The 20,275-nt window shown below is 40.3% G+C and overlaps 1 protein-coding gene across 1 annotated transcript in view; it reads right to left on the reverse strand.

Annotated features, from left to right (window-relative positions):
- Positions 1-4,641: 4,641 nt before the first annotated feature.
- Positions 4,642-20,275, reverse strand: part of SHC3 (SHC adaptor protein 3) — a 60,981-nt gene continuing 45,347 nt past the window's right edge. Inside the window, exons 7-12 of the mRNA XM_067316638.1 lie at positions 17,241-17,367; positions 15,925-16,078; positions 13,730-13,826; positions 12,597-12,791; positions 10,091-10,386; positions 4,642-6,148 (exon numbers count right to left, since the gene is read on the reverse strand). Coding sequence (XP_067172739.1) covers positions 6,020-6,148; positions 10,091-10,386; positions 12,597-12,791; positions 13,730-13,826; positions 15,925-16,078; positions 17,241-17,367 — 998 coding nt within the window. The 3' untranslated portion in view covers positions 4,642-6,019. The remainder of the gene's footprint in view (positions 6,149-10,090; positions 10,387-12,596; positions 12,792-13,729; positions 13,827-15,924; positions 16,079-17,240; positions 17,368-20,275) is intronic.

The raw sequence follows: 20,275 nt of genomic DNA on the forward strand, positions 1-20,275 counted from the left end.
CTCTCTGAAGAAAAAGGAAAAAGCTGGAAAAAGCTGTCATATTTAACCTCCGTGTTGTTTAACTTCCATGATAATGATGTAAACTGTCTGTTAGGTCTGCATCTTAATCTCAAAATTTGAGGCTACCATCATCATCTGAGTCATCTTGCTGATCTCCCAGAAAGCAGGGTAACAGAATGAGTCACTTTTAGCTTTAGCTACTTCTCTGGTTTCCATGGTATCTTCTATTAGTCAAACAATGTAAAACACCCTGAATTTAGCTTTTCCCTGTACAGTCCTTTTGCTGGAAATACATAGCTCTGAAATCTTCTCTCTCTTACTGAGAAAAAACAAAAAAAAGCTTTTTCTCAGTGGAAGCCATAGAAGAAGCTCATGTTGGAGGATGCAGAAGAACAGATCAAGGCTTAGGAACATAAATGTCTCAAAAAGGGATGAGCCTGAGGCATTGCCTGGGCTTTTTGCCATTGCCCTCAGAGGTTCTGCTCTAACCATATCAACCAGTTACCGTATTTATAATTTGGTGGCAGCTCTCCATTCTCACGAGCAGCTTATACGCCCATTGGTGCATGTTTCCAGGCTTCATACTTCTTGTCCCTGAAGTATTCTCTCTCAGGAGAGCATTTCAGCCCCTATTTGAGCCCCTACTTAACTTGCATGCCCACCACGTGGCTGTACTATGTTTTCCACAGACCTGACCTCCTTCCAGCTGCATCCTTGCAGCTGTGAGCAAGGTCCACAGACACCATGCAAGTAAGCAGAGTTAAGTGCAGCTGAGCCCAGAGCTTCTCGTGGGAATTTGCCCATATCCTGACAGCCTGGAGCACAAGTGGTGCAAGGATAGATTTGAGGAAAAAGACCACGCAAACCTACCCGTTTTTGACAGTAGACTAAATCTGAATGTAGTTTTTATACAGACATTTAAAAAGAAAAACATCTGGAAGCTAAACATGGAAGTGTATCTGTTACTTCAGCACAGATTTTGTTTATGCAAATATGGTTTGCTTAATATACATTCTTGGTGCTACCACTTACTTCATGTAGACATTGGATGCTAAGAACAAAGGCTTGAAAGCTGGATTTGTAACCTGATGGGGAAACATTCACAAATTGCAAATTTCTGCTCTAGAGCTGCAAATTTCCTGGAGGCTATGAAATTGTGCTAGCTTTCAAATGGAGCATTTATTACTTACAGATATATAAATATGTGTAGATTCTGTTATGAATACATTGTTGCTGGCATCTGGCACTAATGTGCCAGCAACAATTGCACTGTGATATAAATTTGATAAATTCTCCTCCTGCTACTGCACAACATGGTGCCTGGGGACCATGATGCTAAGAAACGTGAGCATGTTATTCTGCAGGGAGGGGCAGGGGGAAAGATCCTCAGATACAGAAAATTTAGGGCTGGCAGATGACACCTACCAGATTGTTAGTAAATATCTACATTTTCTTCATGCAACAGTACATGTTTTGTACTCAAATCCTGGTCCCAGGCCTACATCCTTCATTCAAGCTTTTATTGAACAAGCACAAGCTGCAGAGAGGTTTCTGGCAGACCAGTGGTAACTCCCACTGGGAACCCTGTAGGGCTGGAAGTGGAGGACAGCTACTGTATAACCTTATATCCTACTTCATGTGCAAAGCTCCGGTCAGTAAGCCATGGAAACTGGATCTCCTTCTCTTATGGTCTCCACCCAGGCATGGCCAATTTGAATATCCTCTTCTTGCATTAGTGAAGGGAGCTTGGGAGTCCTCACGCTGCCCAAACTCCCATTGAAGTCCAAAGGTAATTCAGTTTTCAAGTCGCTTTCCCTACCTTTGAGGTTTCCATTGCTTGTAAAACAGAAGAAGTAACTGAAAATTTGGAAACACGACTGCAACTCAGCTGACAGATCTCTCACTGATAACTTCACTGGAAAATTTGTTTTAACCTGATAATTACTATATATCTGCAATGAATCAGAAGCATTTAGTTTATTTTTAAAAGTCCTATTTAAAGAATCCAATGCATTTTCAATGACTGTGATTCACCTAGCTGTAACACAACTGGAAACAAAGCTGATAATCAGATTTTACCTCTCTTCAAATCAGACTTGACATGAATTTAGGCAGTCTTGCAAGATACTGGGAGTTTCTTACTCAGTTCTGTCTTCTCAGCTATCCGTTGTGATACCAATGCACTTAGTGGTTTTAAAAATAGGGTGATTGTTCAGCACCATGACTCTAAGAGATGGGATTTCATTGAAAAAGTCAATTTACAAGACTCTGTAAAAATCACTAAAATTAGGCAGTATTAGGGTATCCTTTGTTACCAATGGACATGCCAAGCAGGGAAAACTGGACATGCTGACAGAGCAGCTTAAAATACACAAATTTTCTTGGGAGGCAGAGCTTCAGAAATGTACTTGGGGGAATTTAATACTTCTGCCAAGCTTTTTCACCATGGAGAATGTTATTTTGTGTTTCCTTGCCACCTGCTTAAATTTCCAAGACATGCAGCTAATTGGCTGCTAAGTTATCAAAGCTACAGGCAGGAGAATGGTAAAACCTTTTAGATGCTTATTTCAGAGCACGTATAGTGCCTTCATTTATACACCCATATCTTGACACATTTTGCCGGGGTGTAGTGACTGGCTATTTAGGAATCTAAAACGAATAGGCAGAAGGTGGGATTTTTAAAGGCTCCTGAGAAAGTTAGGGACCTAGCACTTACTGAAGTGATACATAATGATGTTTTAAGCACCAAAAAGGCCTTCTTTTATAGTTAGTGATATCACACTAACAACTTCCCAGGGCATGGCTGTAGGCAGGTGGGGGCATGGGAAGACAAGTGTTATGTATGATGAAAAAAGTGGGAACTGTAGTGTTTCAAACTGGAATGTGGTGCCACATGAATGCTCTTTAAACAAGTGTATCAAGCTTGTTAAAATTTCCAGCTAGTCAATCTGTATTAAACATAAATCATTAGATGTGTAATAACGTATTATCATTCAATTGTTTTGATGGAGCATCTGTTTTTTTCTGAAGCTAAATATGCAAGTTTTGTTATAGACATAACTAAAAGATACTTAGGCTTAGACCTCACATGCTTATTTATATACATCTATGTTTAATTTTTAGAATTAGGTTCACTTGGTGATATAGCAAATACCAGGGAAAAATGCTAAACAGAGCAGGTTGGAGAACTGAATTTACAACCTGCAGTATATTTCAATAGATTCTAGTATGCATAGGAATGGAAAGATGAAACCTCAAAAACAATTTTTTGGAGCAGTAAATTTCTGCAATATTTAGAATCATAAATGTGGACTCAAAAGTATTTTCAGATTTAGCACTTAAACAAACTACCACTTTTTATTTAGATGTTTTCACTTCAAAATGTTTTGTTTCAACATTCAGACCCAAAACAAAATTTATTATTTAGGTTCTTCCAAGCAGACATGAACTTTTTTTTTTGAAACTATTTTTTTCCCCAGGCAAAACCTTGATATTCCTGAAGCCCCACTTTCTAACAGAAAACAAACATGCTCAATTTCTCAGCCTTTCACCTCAGAATTTTTCCTACTAATGACAACAAAAGTATCTGGCCTGACTTTCAGTCTTATTTTCAGTTTGCAAGATCTGAGGTTAGAAAAAGTGTAGCTTTAATTAAAAAAAAAAAAAAAAAGGAGAATTTGTCAGTATGAACATGAAAGACGATGAAACATGGATCTCTAAACAGCACCAGGTTAAGGCTTAGGTACCGTTTGGACATGCCACAGTCCCTGGTTTCTGCGATGAAGCAGAGAAATCAGAATCCTCTTGATTTTATTAAATATTGGAATTCTGGCCTTCACGGATGCAAAGCAAATCAGGAGAAAAAAGATTCAGCTACAGCCAGTGATCCAGCCCTAACTACAGGGTAATCCCTCTTAACAGAGTCACTTTTCAGAATGAAAGCACACTCAGTAGAATAAAGTATTTTCCTTCCTAGCATCATGGCCAGAACAGTTGGATAGCTACTGCTTTGGGGGTATAAGATCTCCTCACTTTCCCTTGCAATTTCCAAGCTGGTAAAAGATTGAAGCAACTCTGAAAATATTCATTCATCCCACTTCCATGCTAATTTGGGTTGCAGTGCAGCATTTAATTTCTTTCCTTTGCCCTCAGTGCCCACCCAAACCTAGAAATATCAGCTAACAACTAATAAATATCTGTAATAAAATGAATCAGAAGCATCTGGTTCACTGAATGTCCTAGTTTGACTTCTGAATGTCTTGATCACAGAAGTAAATGTACTTTTATTGCATGAGTCACATGATTAGTCTTAGATGCCTTAATCATTTTTGTTCGTGAGATCAACCAAAACCAAACTTCCAAAGTGGCAACTTTACTGTATTTCAAAGCAGAAAGTGCAAGAAAATTATTTCAGAAATTTATCACAACAGTCCTATCTGAATGGATTCTTAGTGAATCCTTCAGCCAGTTTTGTCCCAGTTTAGCAAATCCTTAAAACCAAATCTAACTTTACGTAGTTCTATTCACTTCTTGTAGGTAGGTAGGTGCTTAACCTAGACTCATCCTGCTGAGTCTAGGCCTTTCTAGATCAAGTATGAAGATTTGATTTGAGCTATCGGTGCCAGAGAAGACCTCGGGACACAAAATAAATTCTAACGATGGTTACTCTGGCACAAACTCTGCCTTTACAGAAACTGTGTTCATCAAAATGCAAATTGAATTTGGCTCTTGATGATACTACATAAATAAGAACTAAGGTTCATACAACAGGAAAGCAAATTCATACAGTGCTTGTGCTTGAACTGCACAAATGTTTGTTAAAACACTTCCCAATACCAAAGGAGAGGATATTTCTGCCAAAAAGACATCTTTAGTGTATATATATTTTTTCCAACTTGATATTTAGAGATAAGCAGTACATTTGTAATACTTAGCATGTGCTGAAGGCCAGCTTCAAGTGGTACCTTGGGAAGAGGCACCTAATAACTAAGTAAATCCAAGTGACATCATTTGCAAAACTGATCACTGAGTCAGGATAGTTTTCACTTTTTATAAGAAGAAAAGATTTTTCAGCTATGTCTTTGACCAACCATGTATATCTTGTATTAAATCTATTAAACACAAGTTATTTGAACTTGTCTAATCAGAATATAACATCTCATCGGAGACTGGTAGTCAAGGACATCTAAATCTTCACCATAAGCAGCAAACTACTTTAAATAACCTTAGCACTCAGATTAATAAATTAAAGTTGCAGAATATTAAGTTACATAATTGTTAGAAAAATCAAATGCACATACCTCATACACACAGAGATCACACCAGCTCATTGTTAAAGCAAGTTACAAATGTTTTGAATAGCATCATGTAAGAATTCAAACTTGACATCAGAAAGATAAAATGCTTTTGAAATCAGTGACACTGAATAACGCTTTTAGAAACCATTTTATGCTAAATTTCCATGTTGGAACACTAGTTGCTGAATTCAATCTCCTTGGTATTTAACCAATATGTACTCTGTTCTATGTTCTCCCCATAATTGTGCTTTTTAGATAAAATTATAAATAAGATTCCCAATATTTAGTTTCTCAATAAATTGAGACTGCTGAATTCTATTTTTACCTGAACAATCACAATTGGCATGTTTCTTCTGTTAAAAACACATGGCACAGAAGATTAGTTCCATACCTTCAACAGACTGACTTGAAAAATATAAATATATACTGTATTTATATATAATGTGTATATATACACTATCAATATTCACATTAAAGAATCAGAATAATTTTATTGAAATTACTTTTTAAGAAAGCCTTCTGTTGTGACTTCATGTCCACATAAAGCATTAAGAATTTTCAAGTGTACCATGTGAAATGGGGCTTCTTAAACCTAAAGAAAACATACTGGTGAAATATATATGAATATGCTTTTTTTTTTTTTTAAACGTACATGTTTTCAGATCTGCAATTTTCACCAGTGATAGCTTGCAAGTTACAAAAGCTAAAAGAGTTATCTAGAGTCAGTGTTTCCTCTCAGCAGGCTGCTGCAGGCAGAGTTCACTCCCAGAAGAAACTATTGGCAAATTATTCTCAAGGTGATGGTTGATGAGATGACTTATGCTGTCAAAGACACGATCTTTTGTACGAACCTTTAAAAAAAAAGGATGCAAGAAAAAACATTAAAGAAAGAGCAAAATACTTTTTTCCCCTCAACTTTGCACTAAAATTCTTTAAGAATAAAACAAAAAAAGTTAATCATTTCTTTGTTTCTTTATCCCCAGTTTTAAGAGATTGATCCTTCTCCCATCAAAATCTGTGGAAGTTTGACTGTTTCTGGAGTAAACTCTTCTGTGCCTTACTCCCTCTGTTCTCTCCAAATAGACATTTTATTGCTATCTATGGGCCAGGCTACCATAAATAGGCCTGCCTGAAAACTTTCTGAACAACATTTTATTTCACTGAAAGCTGGAATTTTAGATCCACTTTTCTTCCTCCAGAAATGACCTGCTTCTTTCAAGTATTTTCACATTTTTCATTAGAAAGAAAGAGAGACCTATAGAGAGGTGGCAGACCCTAATTCTCTCCGTGCCCCAGCAACTTTGTGTTTCCCCTCACAAAGACCTTCTTCTTGAGGTGCCAAAAGACTTGCCTCACTTCTGCTTGAAAACTCCCTTCCCCCAGAAGTGATCCAGCCGTCATTTGTGTTTGGCTTGTGTTTGCCCTGTGTGGCACAGTACCCACTCCGGCTTTCGAAATTCAAACACTTCAGAGAAGGGAACAGCATTTTTCTAGCACATTTACCAGCACTCTGCACTGGCATCCTGCTAAGTGAATTATTACGTCCATGAAAAGAGAACACTGATATTGCAAGGTCAAACAGTCAAAAGTTAGGGCAGGCCAAAAAATAATTCCTATTACAAAACGATCTTTAATGGTATAACCACATCTTCACAAAACGTTTGCTTCCTGTGTTTGGAGTGAGTTAAGGCAGGAAGAACATAGGGTCTCTCATGCCAATGTCATGCCACAATAAAGTTTCACATTGGGATGGTTGTAGAAGGTTCCAGCAAAAAGCATATGAACACTTCTGTAAAATGAGGGATATCATCTATTTTCTTTGAACTTTTCTCAGAAAGAGATAACAATTTTTGTAAAACTTTCCAAAATCAATTTATGCTGTAGCAGGCACCTCACCTGAAATATTTCAGTCTCTACAATTAAATGCTGGCAAAACTTAGGACAAGCTGTCACAGGAAAAAAAAGCAACAAACAACCTTAATGCAAATGATGCCATTAGCTCGGTGGACATCAGCAATTTTGCTGAAGAAAACCATCAGGTTCTTGTGATTTCTGAAACATATCTCTGAAACATCACTGCCTGTATTTATTCAAACCCATATTTTCAAAATTAAAGGATATCTTTAAAACAGTGCCAGCCTTCATTATCAATATTCACATGAACACCTTTTCAGTCAGTTCAATTCAACTGAGAGTGTCCTCACCATAAAACAATATGCTCTGCCAGCACCAAAGTTCAAGCTCTCATTCTAAATCCAGTAAAAAACCTTCAATCTTCAGTTTTAAGCATCACTTACCTTGAACTAGAGACTCTTTTTGTGAGCTGGATCAGGACAGAAGCAACAGGAGAGTTAACTCTGCTCTGAAAACAAGGCTTTAAGTGTTGTTACACATCACTGGCTAGTTTTGTGTATGTTAATGAATGGTCACACACTCTTTGTATGCATGAGATTCATAAATAATTATGCTAAGGCCACACAGAAGAAATGCAAGCCACTGGCACGCTCTCAGGCCTGCTATATGCTTGCATTTTATTGACCATGCTCCACTCTGACAAGTCACAAAGCTGCTCAACAGCTGTGCCTGGATCCCATAAATATGTAGACAGCACAGTTAACCTAAATACAGCCATAGAAAACTGGTTCTTATCAAGTGGTGCCTCCTTAAGTGGACTCCTGCAAGAGCAGGGTCTTTGAAGCTCCCGTAAAACAGCAGAAATAACCAGTGAACTGTGCCAAGATTGTGTAAGATGCTGCGCTGCCCACTTCCTCCTGATCTTCACCCCAAGGACATGAGGAGCCTGCTAGCAGGCAGAAGTAATCAGGTCTGTTCAAAAATGAACTGTTTCATGTTTGGGCTCCCTCCTACAGTTTTAATTGCAGTTAAAAGATCTCCTGCCCTGTTTCTACTCAGTTAATCCCCAGCAGCCTCCACTTAAACAGCAGAAGTGGTGGGAACCGAGTTCAGTGCTCTTTGTCCATGAGGCTCAATTAATGGATGTTTGTGAAGCTTTTTGAGGCCATTATGAGGCAAGTATTTTAGTTCTTTATCCAGTGTTTCAGGGGCTTTACTGGGGCAGACAAGGAATTCCTGATAGCGTTACATCCCCATTGCAACCGCTGCCCGTCCTACTGAGGGGTGGCAGGAGGCAGAGGTGCCTTGCCAGGGGCACATCCTGCTGTGACATCTGGTTTGCTCCAACAGAGGAGCAAGCTGGGAGACTGGCTTATGGCAAGAACAGTCAGGATAAGGGTTTCCCAGCCCTCTCTGTGAAGTATATGCAGATGATGAATCAAATTCCCTAGATGCTATCAGATGAGACACACTAGCTTCTTCCTCACTGTGTATGGAGACACCAGGAAGGCAATTAAAGGGGCCCAAGATCTAGCAAGCTCATCACTGGGCAAGCAGGGTGCAATTGGGAAATGGGAAGAACATTTTGCCACACCAAGCCCTTTGTACAGACAACTGTTGTTATTCTCTCTACCCTACCCTCTTGGAAAGGAGGAGGTAAGGAAGGCTTTGGGACGTGGTGGTACATTACCAGAAGGCTGACAGATGGATAGATGCAGACAAGAAGCAGGTCCCTAGGTAGGGAGGGGAGCAAATTAGTGCTGCCATGGAAAAAAAATGAGGGTCTCTATCCTTCACCTGCACCAGCAAAATGGCCTGGGGATCACAGAGCCTTGGTACTCCACGCCAGTAAGGACAGCAGCAGACATTATATATCCTTTGCATTTCAGAGCACCCAGTGGCCTGGAACAGCTATTTGAGCATTTTTTTTGAAGAGAGAATTAGGAGACCCTACTGAAGAGGTCACAAAATAAAATTTTAGTGAATGAGGTCCCTCTTTAAGAGGCTTGGCATCCAGTTTCCCAGACTGGTGTCTCAGTGAAGCCTAGATTAGGCAGTTGTTATATAAGTAAGTGCTAAAGACATCATTTGACTGCCCTCTTGTGGCAAATACAATTACAACAAGTATCATGGCCATTTCTCACTACATTTATGCTCTGCAGGATCGACATAATTCTGCCGGTCTTCTGCAAGTTTCTCAGCTGAAATGGATGCCAGAAGGCCAGCTCCTTTCCTGGAGTTTCTCAGTTGCTTTGGGGCTTGTCATTTAAGGTTGTCCTCTACAAAGAAGAGGAGTTGCCAGCTGTCTGCTACCAGGAGTCAAGAATAAAATATGTGGCAATGCTTTAGGTTGTCTCAGATGAGGCTAAACCTCTGCAGAAGCCTGACAGGAGAGCTGCAGAAGCTGGAGTTTCTTTGCCCTCAAAATTCTGCTGCCAGGAAGCTCCCTCCTCACCTAAGGGTGCCCTTGCGCTGCAAAGAGATGGAGCAGTTTTGTCCCATTTGTCTCCCAGGCTAAGGGCAGGAAACATTCCCAGGGAAAACAAAATGGCCTGGAGGGCATGGTCTATATTCTGGCTGACAGAAACAGTATGTGGAAATTTCAAACACAAAGGTTGTCCTGTCAGCTGTCCCATCAGCAGCTTCTCAGCCAGAAGGCTGAAAAAAATGACTTAGCTACACTTTTGAGGCCAAGACTGTATTACAGTGACAATGCTTGACCTTGATAGCAAAACAGCTCCTAATGCTCCCTGCAACCTGCAGAAATCATGCAGTAGATCTGCTAAACATCAGGGAGAGAATTAGAGATGTGATGGCACCTTATGAGAGTCTGTGATTATGACCAGGTGTGAATAAACTGTAAACAAGATTAAACATATTTAGAGAAAATATGTCAAGTCAGAAACCTCCTGCAGTATTATTCAGGAGTCAGCACTTACAGTTCCTTCTGGATCCACCAAAAGAAGATGCTTGGCTTGTCCGTTATGCATGCCGGTCAACACAAAGGAGCCTGGATTCGTGGTACTTTTCCTCACGAGGAAGTCTCCACATTTCTTTAACAGCTGTTCTGCTTCTTTCCTACTCATCTCTCCTTGATACCAAGGCTCTGTACTCAGCTCCTGCATTATAGTCCAGTCTGCTACTCTGGATAAAAGAGGACTGATACATTCAGTGGAGGTGGCCTTACTCAACACAGGCTCAGATGTTTGGTTCTTGAGAGCATCTTCAAATGGTTCTGGTTATGGACACAGACACAAGTGCAAGATCATTCAGAGGTAAATTATATTGCAAGATAGTGATATTCCAGTTGTTTTTAAATGGATTCATTTTGTGTAATAGTCACTTCCTTTTATCCTTATGAAAAACTAAGGGAAGAGGTATTGCTAGGCCCACTGATTTATGGAATATATTAAGACTGAGGAATGCAATATGTTAAAAATATACAGTATGCACAGAAAGATGCTGATAAAAATCAGAGCCAACCTTGATATGAGCTTTTGAAAGGTACTGACGAAAGGTACTGACTCTAATTCAGTAATGGCAAAAATAAGATATTGTCAACAGTTGTATTTATAAGCTCTGGTACAGGGCAGAATTATCCTTTTGTCTTGCCAGTTACGTCAGACAATTTCATTTCAAATAAATTGCATAATATGGGTAGCCAAAGTTATTTTGCTCCTGTCTGGTCTCTCTTCAAACAACATATTCATTTAACAATTATGCATTACTGAGTCTCCAGCCTAAGGGGATGCCTAGAAGGGATCAGTAGCCCTTGTTACTCAGCCTACTCCTCTTCCTAACAGATACAGGCTGACATCTTCACTGTGATTTAGCTAACTGAAATCATCCTTGAGGAAGCATCTTTTAAACCTCAGCTAACCCCTGAACTCAATCTTACTTTCTCCGGATTGGAATGGAAAGGTGTGTCATTAAATATCCCAACAGTCTTGCAGAAAGAGGTCAGTGTATGCTTCATTGTATGCTGTACTGACCAATCAAAAGCTATTTTCCCTCTCAGACTTTCATCTGACCAACTAGTATTAAAAAGATATGTTGTTTTGCACCCATTAGACTTACCAGAGGACATCTGCAGAGCAGGACCAGGAAGCAATACACCAGCTCTAAACAGACTACTCAGATGCTAAGGGTATACAATGGTTGCGTGGGGCCACACAGGGGTTAATTTAGCTCAGAGAAATAGGGTAAACACTATGCTGTCACAGCTTGCTGGTACCTCAGCTAACTCTTTAAATCCAACGAAGCTGTGTCTTTGCTACACTGCAGTCTGCACAAAGCCCAACACATGTTTAACTTGACAAACCACATTAACATCGGGCTAGTTGACGCATTTTCTAGTACCATTTTTCTCCCTTGTGATCCAATGGTTAATAAAGATTAATGCAGGCTGGAAGATAAGAAATCAGGTTTCCTTATTTTTAGGAAAAGAATGTTTATAAAATGGAGGCAAGTGTGTACATGCTTTAAGGACATGGAATGTGGGAAATCAAGGTTAACATCCCTCATTCCATAGAGCAAACTTTTCTCATTGAAGACCACTCTTCACAGACAGGTACCCTCTCTAACTTTCTTCCCTCCCTCTAGAAATCACTGTCAGGCATATCTCAGCAAATACATTCCCGGAGGACAGTTTTATGTATATTGAACTAACAGAAATGTAGATATGTTATTTTACAAATAACATATAGGCACCAACTGCTTTGTCTCACTGCCTTTTAATTATGTGAACCGAATTAAATAAATTATGTGTCAGCAATTGACTGGAGGTAGGAAGAGTGGAACAACAGGGAAAGTTTTCTGCTTTCCCCATCCTTTTTGCTAAATATGATCTGTTCATGGCTGAGAACAGTATGTAAGGATAGCACCAGCATCAAATTATGACTGATGCTTAAAACTTTTTTTAAGGTTACGGCTATGATACTAATTTCATAATAGCTGACTTCAAAGTTAAAACAGATAGCTAGATGGGACTGTAGGTCTATCCAGAGCATGGGATAAAATGTTTTTATAATTTCCCTTCCAGTTTCTTTGTTGCACCAAGTCTCTATAGCATCAATTTGCTACCTAGTAGCATGTTGGCAGGGCTGGCAGGAGCTAATTCTCCAGCCACTCACTCCTTCAGTCCCCTTCAAAAGGAGGCTCCTGATCTTATTTCCTTCTGACATTGTTGCCCACGACGCTAAGGATAACACAGGCTGCAGCTCAGCTTAGCACACATCTAATGCAAACTATCTTCAAATCTTTGGCCACCCTTACTTTGAACTCAGTCAGAGATGAACAAGCACCACAAATTCCAAAATTCACCATGAATCCCCCAGGAGTACTAAAATTCCATTGGGGGAGTTTCTGAATTCTTTAAAGACAAAATAAATCTGTAAATATATTGGGTCTCTTATTAGGAAGGGAATGAAAAGGGAGGGAACTCACTCATGTCAAATAGATCCTTTCCTGGGCTGCTCTCTTTGGTATTATCTGTTGTTCCACTGAAGGCACTTTCAGCATCTGCCTGAAGTGCCAATAGAGCTTCCATATTTATATGCTGGGTGTTCACGTACGTTGGCATCTCTGCTGTTGGGGTTACTTGTGATTTCCCTTCTGGCATGCTATAAATATCCAAAGATCCTAGAAAATTCAAAAGATTTTTTTTTTCTTTTTCTATATTTGACAGAATATTGGTTTTAGAATGACCAGAAAATATCACACATCATCACCACAGTTTTAAAATTCCCTGGAATGGGAGATGAAAAGACAATAACTGCTGGGCCTAGTCAAAAAAAATGTTGATGAATGAAGACAGAACTGTGTGTCTCAGTCAGGTTTTTTTTTTCATGAGGAAAGTGAGTTTTTGAAAATAAAGGATGCGAGTTTCAAAGCTGACATTGTGTTGGAGAGTCATGAGAGAAAGAGAATAAAATCCCCAGATTCATGCAGATTAGCTACAGAGAACAAATTCTGGCACTTGAAAAGAAAGTGTTCCTGGAAACATAGCAAAGCCATCAAGTAAATGTGGAAAGGGTGAAATTTCATATAGATGTTTTGACTGATGTGGTTTGCTTACAATTCATAGACAACAAAGAGAAAAATTATGCATGGTTTGTTACTTACAAATCATTTGTAGAACGCAGTGCAAATACACACACACTGTTCTACATTTTCAGAAGGGTTGCTGATTTTAAGCACTTCCTTTGGAAATTCCACCTTAAATATCTATAGTGAGTGAGGTTTTCAGAATGGACCAAATGGTCTGCCTTTAAATACCATGGGCTTTTAAGACGTGGCAAGCCAGAAAGGGTTCAGAGCAAGCTGCAGGTTGGGGGCTACACAAATTATGAACTATTCTGCAAAATGTAAGTTTTTATGAAAGTGTGCATAAAAAAAGTTGTCCAAAGGTACTTAGCAAATACTTTTCACTGAAATCAACACTAAAATTCATGACAAAGGAAATGTATCAGTAACAAAGTACAGATTATTGCCTTAAGACTTTGAGGCATCAGGCTTTCACGCACTTTGCCCATCTGAGCCCACCTGCGTTATTAGCACCTACAAGTAGTGAAACTCACCTTGTTTAACAGGCCCATGATGCCAGTCTTCACTAAATTTGTCTCCTAGGTGCCGATTCTGATAATAGGCTTGCTCTCTTCCCACTTCTGCTGCAGACTAGAATGGACACACACACAAAGAAATCTTCAGCTACCTTTAAAACACTGGGATATATTATGAGTGGCTTTGATGATTTCCTTGCTTCTATGTACACCTACTCTTCATTTCTGATTCATCGTGGTGTCAGAATATATATTTCATGAATGCATTTGTGTAGGAGTAAGGTAATACTGGTTACCTTTGTGTAAACTTCCCTCCTTCCTGCTTTTACTAACCCCTACAATCCCAAATGACACATCATCTCCTTCAGTACAGTTGCCTTCACATAGTGAGACCTGACAAACCACGCCTGGGACAAATGCTCCACAGAAACCAGATGTGGGATCAGAAGATGCCCCAAGCACCCTCCAGAGCACCAGCTGGAAACTTCCACTGGTACTAGGGGACTCAGCCAGGTGTTGAAGGGAGGATGCTTTCTCCAGACAAGGCCCCTCTGGCATTTAAGTGGAGTTGTGCTGGATCTGAAAACTTGTCTTCAGTGGCTATGTCAATACTGCAGTCAAATGTCTGACAGCAATGCCAGCAGAAATATCCAAGATGACTTTAAACCAGATGTTCAACTGGCACTACATCAATCCTCAGCACCACAGAATTCCATGAAGGATGCAAAGCCTATATAGGAGCCTGGCTAAATACTGACTGCTACTGAGTTATTAACATAATTAACTGTTAATAATGACTGCAATAGATTGTTTAAACAGTTCTGCATCAAATCTTTCCCAGGTCACATGCACTCCTTACCATACCGGCCTGCTGGGAGAGCAAAAAGACTAGGGTCTAGGCTCCAAATACCACCACATGCCCCTGCACAGGGAAGTGCTACTCATCCAGCTCACACTCCTTGGGTTGGTGTGAGGGCAGAGACGTACCAAGGGCTGAGAAGGGTCCTGCTGATTTCCGCTAGGCTCTGCAAGGGCCACCAGCTAAGCCTGCTCAGCCACACCAAAAGCACATACTGCAGGATTCATTACATTGAATTGCAGTTATCCTTCTTGTTACTTGTAACAGTTATAATGAAGGAGTGAGGCAGGAAAGAAAGAGGTGACGATTTCAGCTAACCAACAGAACTGGGGCTGTTTTGATTCTAGATTTGTTGCTATTGCCATTGCCTGCATCTTAAGCCAAGGTTCAAAGTCCTTTCATACCAGAGATTGGAGGTGAAATGAAACATTTGGTATGACAGTGAGGGTGAGCCAGGAGAAAAGCTCTGGGGCTCACATAGCCTGCTAACCAATAAGAAGAGCCCAAAGTTGTGATAATTCAGTAAAAAGGCTAAATTCTGAGTTCTGTTGCAATGGGCAAGGCCTGCAGAACCAAACTGAAGTGCTGATCTGCAAGCAGCTGGCTGAGACTGGTTAAGGCCAATGCCTTCAACAGCACTCTTAGGGCTGGTCCAAAAGGAGGCAAAGTCCACTATCCTTGTGCTCACAATTCTGTGAGGGTCAAGGGATAGGAGACCTTCAAAGTCCCATAGCTAATGACAGGAGTCAATAGATGTTAACTAACAAGTCCTTCCATCTAGCAACCCCGTACAGGGGCATGGGAACCTTTGATTCCCCCAGCTCCTGATCCCCTACCCTGCCATGGCTGATTCCACTTACACGGAATAAAAGATCATCTTTCATTTTTTTTCACTCATGCTCATAAGTAAAAATGTAGTAATCATAAGAATATGAAAGAGTGGTCCTGGCTTGTCAGATCCAAACTCCGTCTAGTTCAAAATCCTGTTTCTTAGAGTGGCCAAAAATAAATGAAAGAGCAGGGCAAAGATATATGATGGATCTCCAATATATTCTCCCAGACATCATTTGAAACTCACTGAGCAAACTACTACAAAGGTAGTAACCCTCAGTGGACCTCTCTTCCTTGAACCTGTGTAACCTTTTAGTACCATGAAGAACTCACCTCCTTTTGCTTGTCCTGAACCTGTCTAATTTGTTGCCCCTAGATCATTGATGCTCCCTCATTCAAAAGGAAACTGGCCACACATGAAGAGTTGTGAGCTATAAATGTTCCCAATGTATTCATCTTAAAATACACATCACTCTTCAATTTTGGATTAGCAGCAGGAGGGCAGAGGTGCAATTGCACTGACCTGAGCAGTATCTGCAGCAGCGGGAAGCCTCGTTTTGAGCCTGGCATCAATGAAGCCGCCAGGAGGAGGCATTTTATTTGGGATGTTGTTGTAATAAGGATGTTCTGCTGCCTCTCCCTCTTCCTCCATCCACGGCTCATCAAAACTCTGCATCCTGTAAGAAAGTGGCTGCTTTATTTTGCCCATCACTTGCAAAGTGCTCACAAGCACTTGCAGCACGTTAGGACTGTCTGTCAGGGGGTCACTACTGCATATTATTTTGACAATTTAGCTACACCTATAAGTCAGAAAGGAATGATGGATCAGACAGCAGACCCTCTCTTTTTAGATAAACTTGACAAACTTGATCTAAACTCACTTTGCAACAGACAAATTTCTTTATGCTGACTAAAGGATGTTTTCATTCAGCCTTAATAATAAGTGCTATTAAAAACTGAATTAACAAACTATTGTATTTAACCTTACTGCAGCATTTGTAATATTGTTACTTGATTGACTGACTAAATTCTAAAACATTGTCTTTAATTATGGCTGCTCTAACATAGATGTAAATGTGGAAGAACTCCATGAAGTTGAGAGATCAGATTTGCAGTCTCACTCTACATTTAACAGTCATTTACACCAGTCTAAAGCGAGTATAGAATGCTTGCAGATGAAAATAAGTAGCATTTTATATTTGCCATGCACTCATTTTACTTTCATGTAAGAGATCACACAGGGTACCAGCTCATTGGATTTACACTAATGTTAGTGAGCATACACCAATGCATTTCAAAACCACAGTTCACTAAAGAAAAGAAAATGTTATACCCCAGCCTTTTAAATGTACATAAACAGACAGCTTTTGTATCCCCCAGAGAGGAATGCAGTCAAAGCCTGTCTACAATACATTATATTCCTAAAAACTTCATCCTAGCTAATATCAGAAATAGTGAAACATCGCTAGGCATCTTGAAAGCCCAGTAACTCTACTTTACTGAATCTAAATTGACAGAGCTGCTATGACAGTAACAACAAGGAGGAAGCACCACACAAAACATCCAGTCTTGCCATCCAACACTGTCTACTAACTACAATGGAAAACACATGAACATGTCAATAAGTTCACTGTAAAATGCGTGTTTAAACATCCTTCTAAAGTGATTGTGCTCCTTTCATACTCATTAGGCAAACCCAGCTTTGCCAGTTCAGCAGAAAGCTCTTAAATTTAAGCATTTACGTCCTGTCCTTCTCCAGCAATTTGTCCACAGCACATTTTACTAAGCAAATACAAACCTAAAGCAGATTTTTTAGCAGTCTTCTGCAGTCATACTCACCTGTCATGGAAAGCAGGCATCTTAGAGGGACATCGTAAATATTGCTTAAATCGAAGCTCAAAGGCTTGCCCTATGGTGCTGATGACATCCTGTGCCAGGCCATCACAACATTCCAGGATATGGCAAGCTAAATGGAAAAGATTGGCGCATGCAAATCATTATTTATGTTACGGCTGGGTGCACTAACCTATGACAAAAGACCGACAGGTCAGGCATAGCTGCACTATTCATGGTGTGCACATTTCAATAAAACCCAAATCAACTACAGCAAATTTCAGACAACAGGGCCTTTAAAAGTTAAATAGAATTGCTATGGTCTATACCTGCAGTAGGTGAGACCAGAAATCAGTTCCACAATTTTAACAGGTACATGAAGACAGGAAACCTCATAAAATTTCACTTATTGTTACCTCAATGCCATAGGTTATATGAGAACTTGGAGCTTTAAATTGAGATTATAAAGATATTAGTTGATAGTAACAAAAAAATTCAACTACTCCAAGCTTTCTTTGCTTTCCTTAATTTTACCCCCACTTTAGTTTTAAAAGCTAATCATCCCAAGTTTGCAAGGCCTTCACTTCCTTTGAGTTTCTAAAATTTCCCAAAATAGAGGCTCAGGGAGGTTGCATAACTTGGATACTTCCCAGATCCTGAGCCCTGATATGATCCCAGTAATAGAGAGGACTGGTGCCTTTTCCTGCTCGCCATGGAGTCCCTGCTAGCAAACTGTGGGAGTGCTGGCTAGTGCAGAACCAGGCAATTGGCTTATTTCAGCACTTTTGTGTGCCGTCTCTCTGAACCTGCCGTGACAGGGACAGTAAGGACAACTGGCAACACAAGCTCTGTCCTGTGGGAGACTGAGAAACCTCTATCCACTGTCTGAGCAGCCAAAGCAGTCCCAGTTTTAAAAGGAGAGTGGCTCAGAGGTATCATCCTATGTGACAGCATACACAGGCAAACTCATGAAAGTTTCACCTACAAGTGTAAGAATGTAGACGGTTGTTAAGAGCTGGAAGCTAAAGGGCTGAATTAATGCCTCAATGATATTAAGAAAAGTCCAAGCAAGTTCATACTCTATATTCACTGCTGGACAAGTACATGGTCTGCTGGCTAGAGCCGGGATTGCCAATGAGGATCTGGTTGTTTTCTAAGCCCTCCCATAGTACCATGGGACCTTATTCAAAGTTATTAACTTCTGTCTCCCCTGACCACTTTACTAGGTTTGAACATAAGTTCTTCATTTAGCATTCAGCTCTGCATTTTAGTACGTGTGCAGTGCCCAGCTCACTGGAATCAAGAGCTTTGGATGCCAATGTCCTACAAATAAGGGTTGCATGCAAATAATTTGTGCACAGCTCTGTAATTTTGTCAGTTAAAGCTATATAGGAGGTGAAGGAGGTTTAGCAATGGCCCCCCAGAGGCTGGTCTGCTGGATGGACTTCTGAAGAGGCCAGAATAAAGGGCCAAGAAACCTGCAGCTATGCAGGTACAGAGCTACAAAGGCACCAAGCTCTTGCTCCCTCATTAGCACCAGAGGTAGCATGAGATGGCACCAGTCACAGTGCTGCTCTGCTAAACAGATCCAGAGATGCTCTCACCTTACAGCATCTGCTGTGCCCACCAGCAGACTGAGGCAGTGTCTGATTTGGGAGAAATGTCCCTGACTGCAGGTTGAAAGTGGATTTAAAGGCTCACATTGCTGGCTAGCAGCAGGCTATTTGCTGTTTGCCCTGCCTGCACCACCATTGGCAGTGCTGGACAATCCATCCCCAGATAAGGTGCAGACATATCTTCATGAATGTGGACTGAAAGAAGTTAGGTCAGAACTGTGATTTTTTCCACCCTGTAACAGCAGTGGGTATTTAAAGAGGCTACATCGCTCACTGCTAAACCTACCTGGAGCTGAAATGAAGCATGAGTCATTTTTTTAAAGTAGTTTCAGTACGTGACATAATGAATAACCTGTTTCCTTGGATACATGAATGGACTTTCAGCAGGTAAGAGATGTGCTTTCTGTAAAAGGATAAGAAGGTTTGGCTCACACAAAGATGCTTTCTTTCGTATGTTACAGCAGAAGACAGACAGCCTTTAGCTTGCTAGATGCAGAATATAAAACTCTAAGAAGAGAACTTTCCCATCTTTGGAAAGAAATGCATTTAATATGCATGTGCAAGCTCCCTTACAGCATGGGTCATGGCGTCAATAATAGCAGCAGTAGCATTTTCACTAGATGTGGAAGCAAATTTGAACTCACTTCTAACATGTTTTGCAGGTAACACAAAGACTGACCGAATGGCAAGTGATGGTTGAAAAGGCGATCAGGATCCCTTGGTAAGCTAAACTCCTTAAAAAGCAAAATGCATTTTAACACCAGCCACATGCAGAGTCACAGATCTGCAGACTACTGGTGTATACACACATGGGGGAAATCCACCGTGCAACGCTCTAACTCTGAAGGATTAAGGATTGGAGCGTAAGAGAATTTCACATGAGAAAAAAGGGCTACGCTGGCAGCAGAAAGAGCTAATGAGAAAATCACTAATGAAGAGGACAAAAACAAATAAGAATAGGAAGGTGCAATCTCTATTACAGATTGGTGAGACTAATACTAGATTACTGCAAACATAACTAGCATTGATCTGCATCTTGAAAACAATGCAGAAAAATTTAAGATGGAGGAACAAAAATGATTTGAAGGATGGAGGACATGTACTGCAGTTGGAGACCTACAGAATTCACTCTGTTAAACCTTTTGTAAAGAAAACTGAGGAGCAACTTGATCACAGCGTATAAATACATCTATGGGAAAATAGTATCAGGTGCTTAAACTTTGACTCCTCAATCTAGGATAGACCAGGATAACAAGAAACAGTGGCAGGAAGCTAAGGCTAAACAAATTCAAGTTAGCTATAAGGAATGTAGTCCACAAAACAGTTTTTAGATAAAATTCATTCACACAGGAACAGAAGACAGAACACAGGGGTCCTCCAGACCCTACAGTGCCCATGTCTCATCTGCGATGCTGGCCCTCTAGG

This window comes from Apteryx mantelli, chromosome Z, assembly GCF_036417845.1.
Source record: "Apteryx mantelli isolate bAptMan1 chromosome Z, bAptMan1.hap1, whole genome shotgun sequence".
Taxonomy (NCBI): domain Eukaryota; kingdom Metazoa; phylum Chordata; class Aves; order Apterygiformes; family Apterygidae; genus Apteryx; species Apteryx mantelli.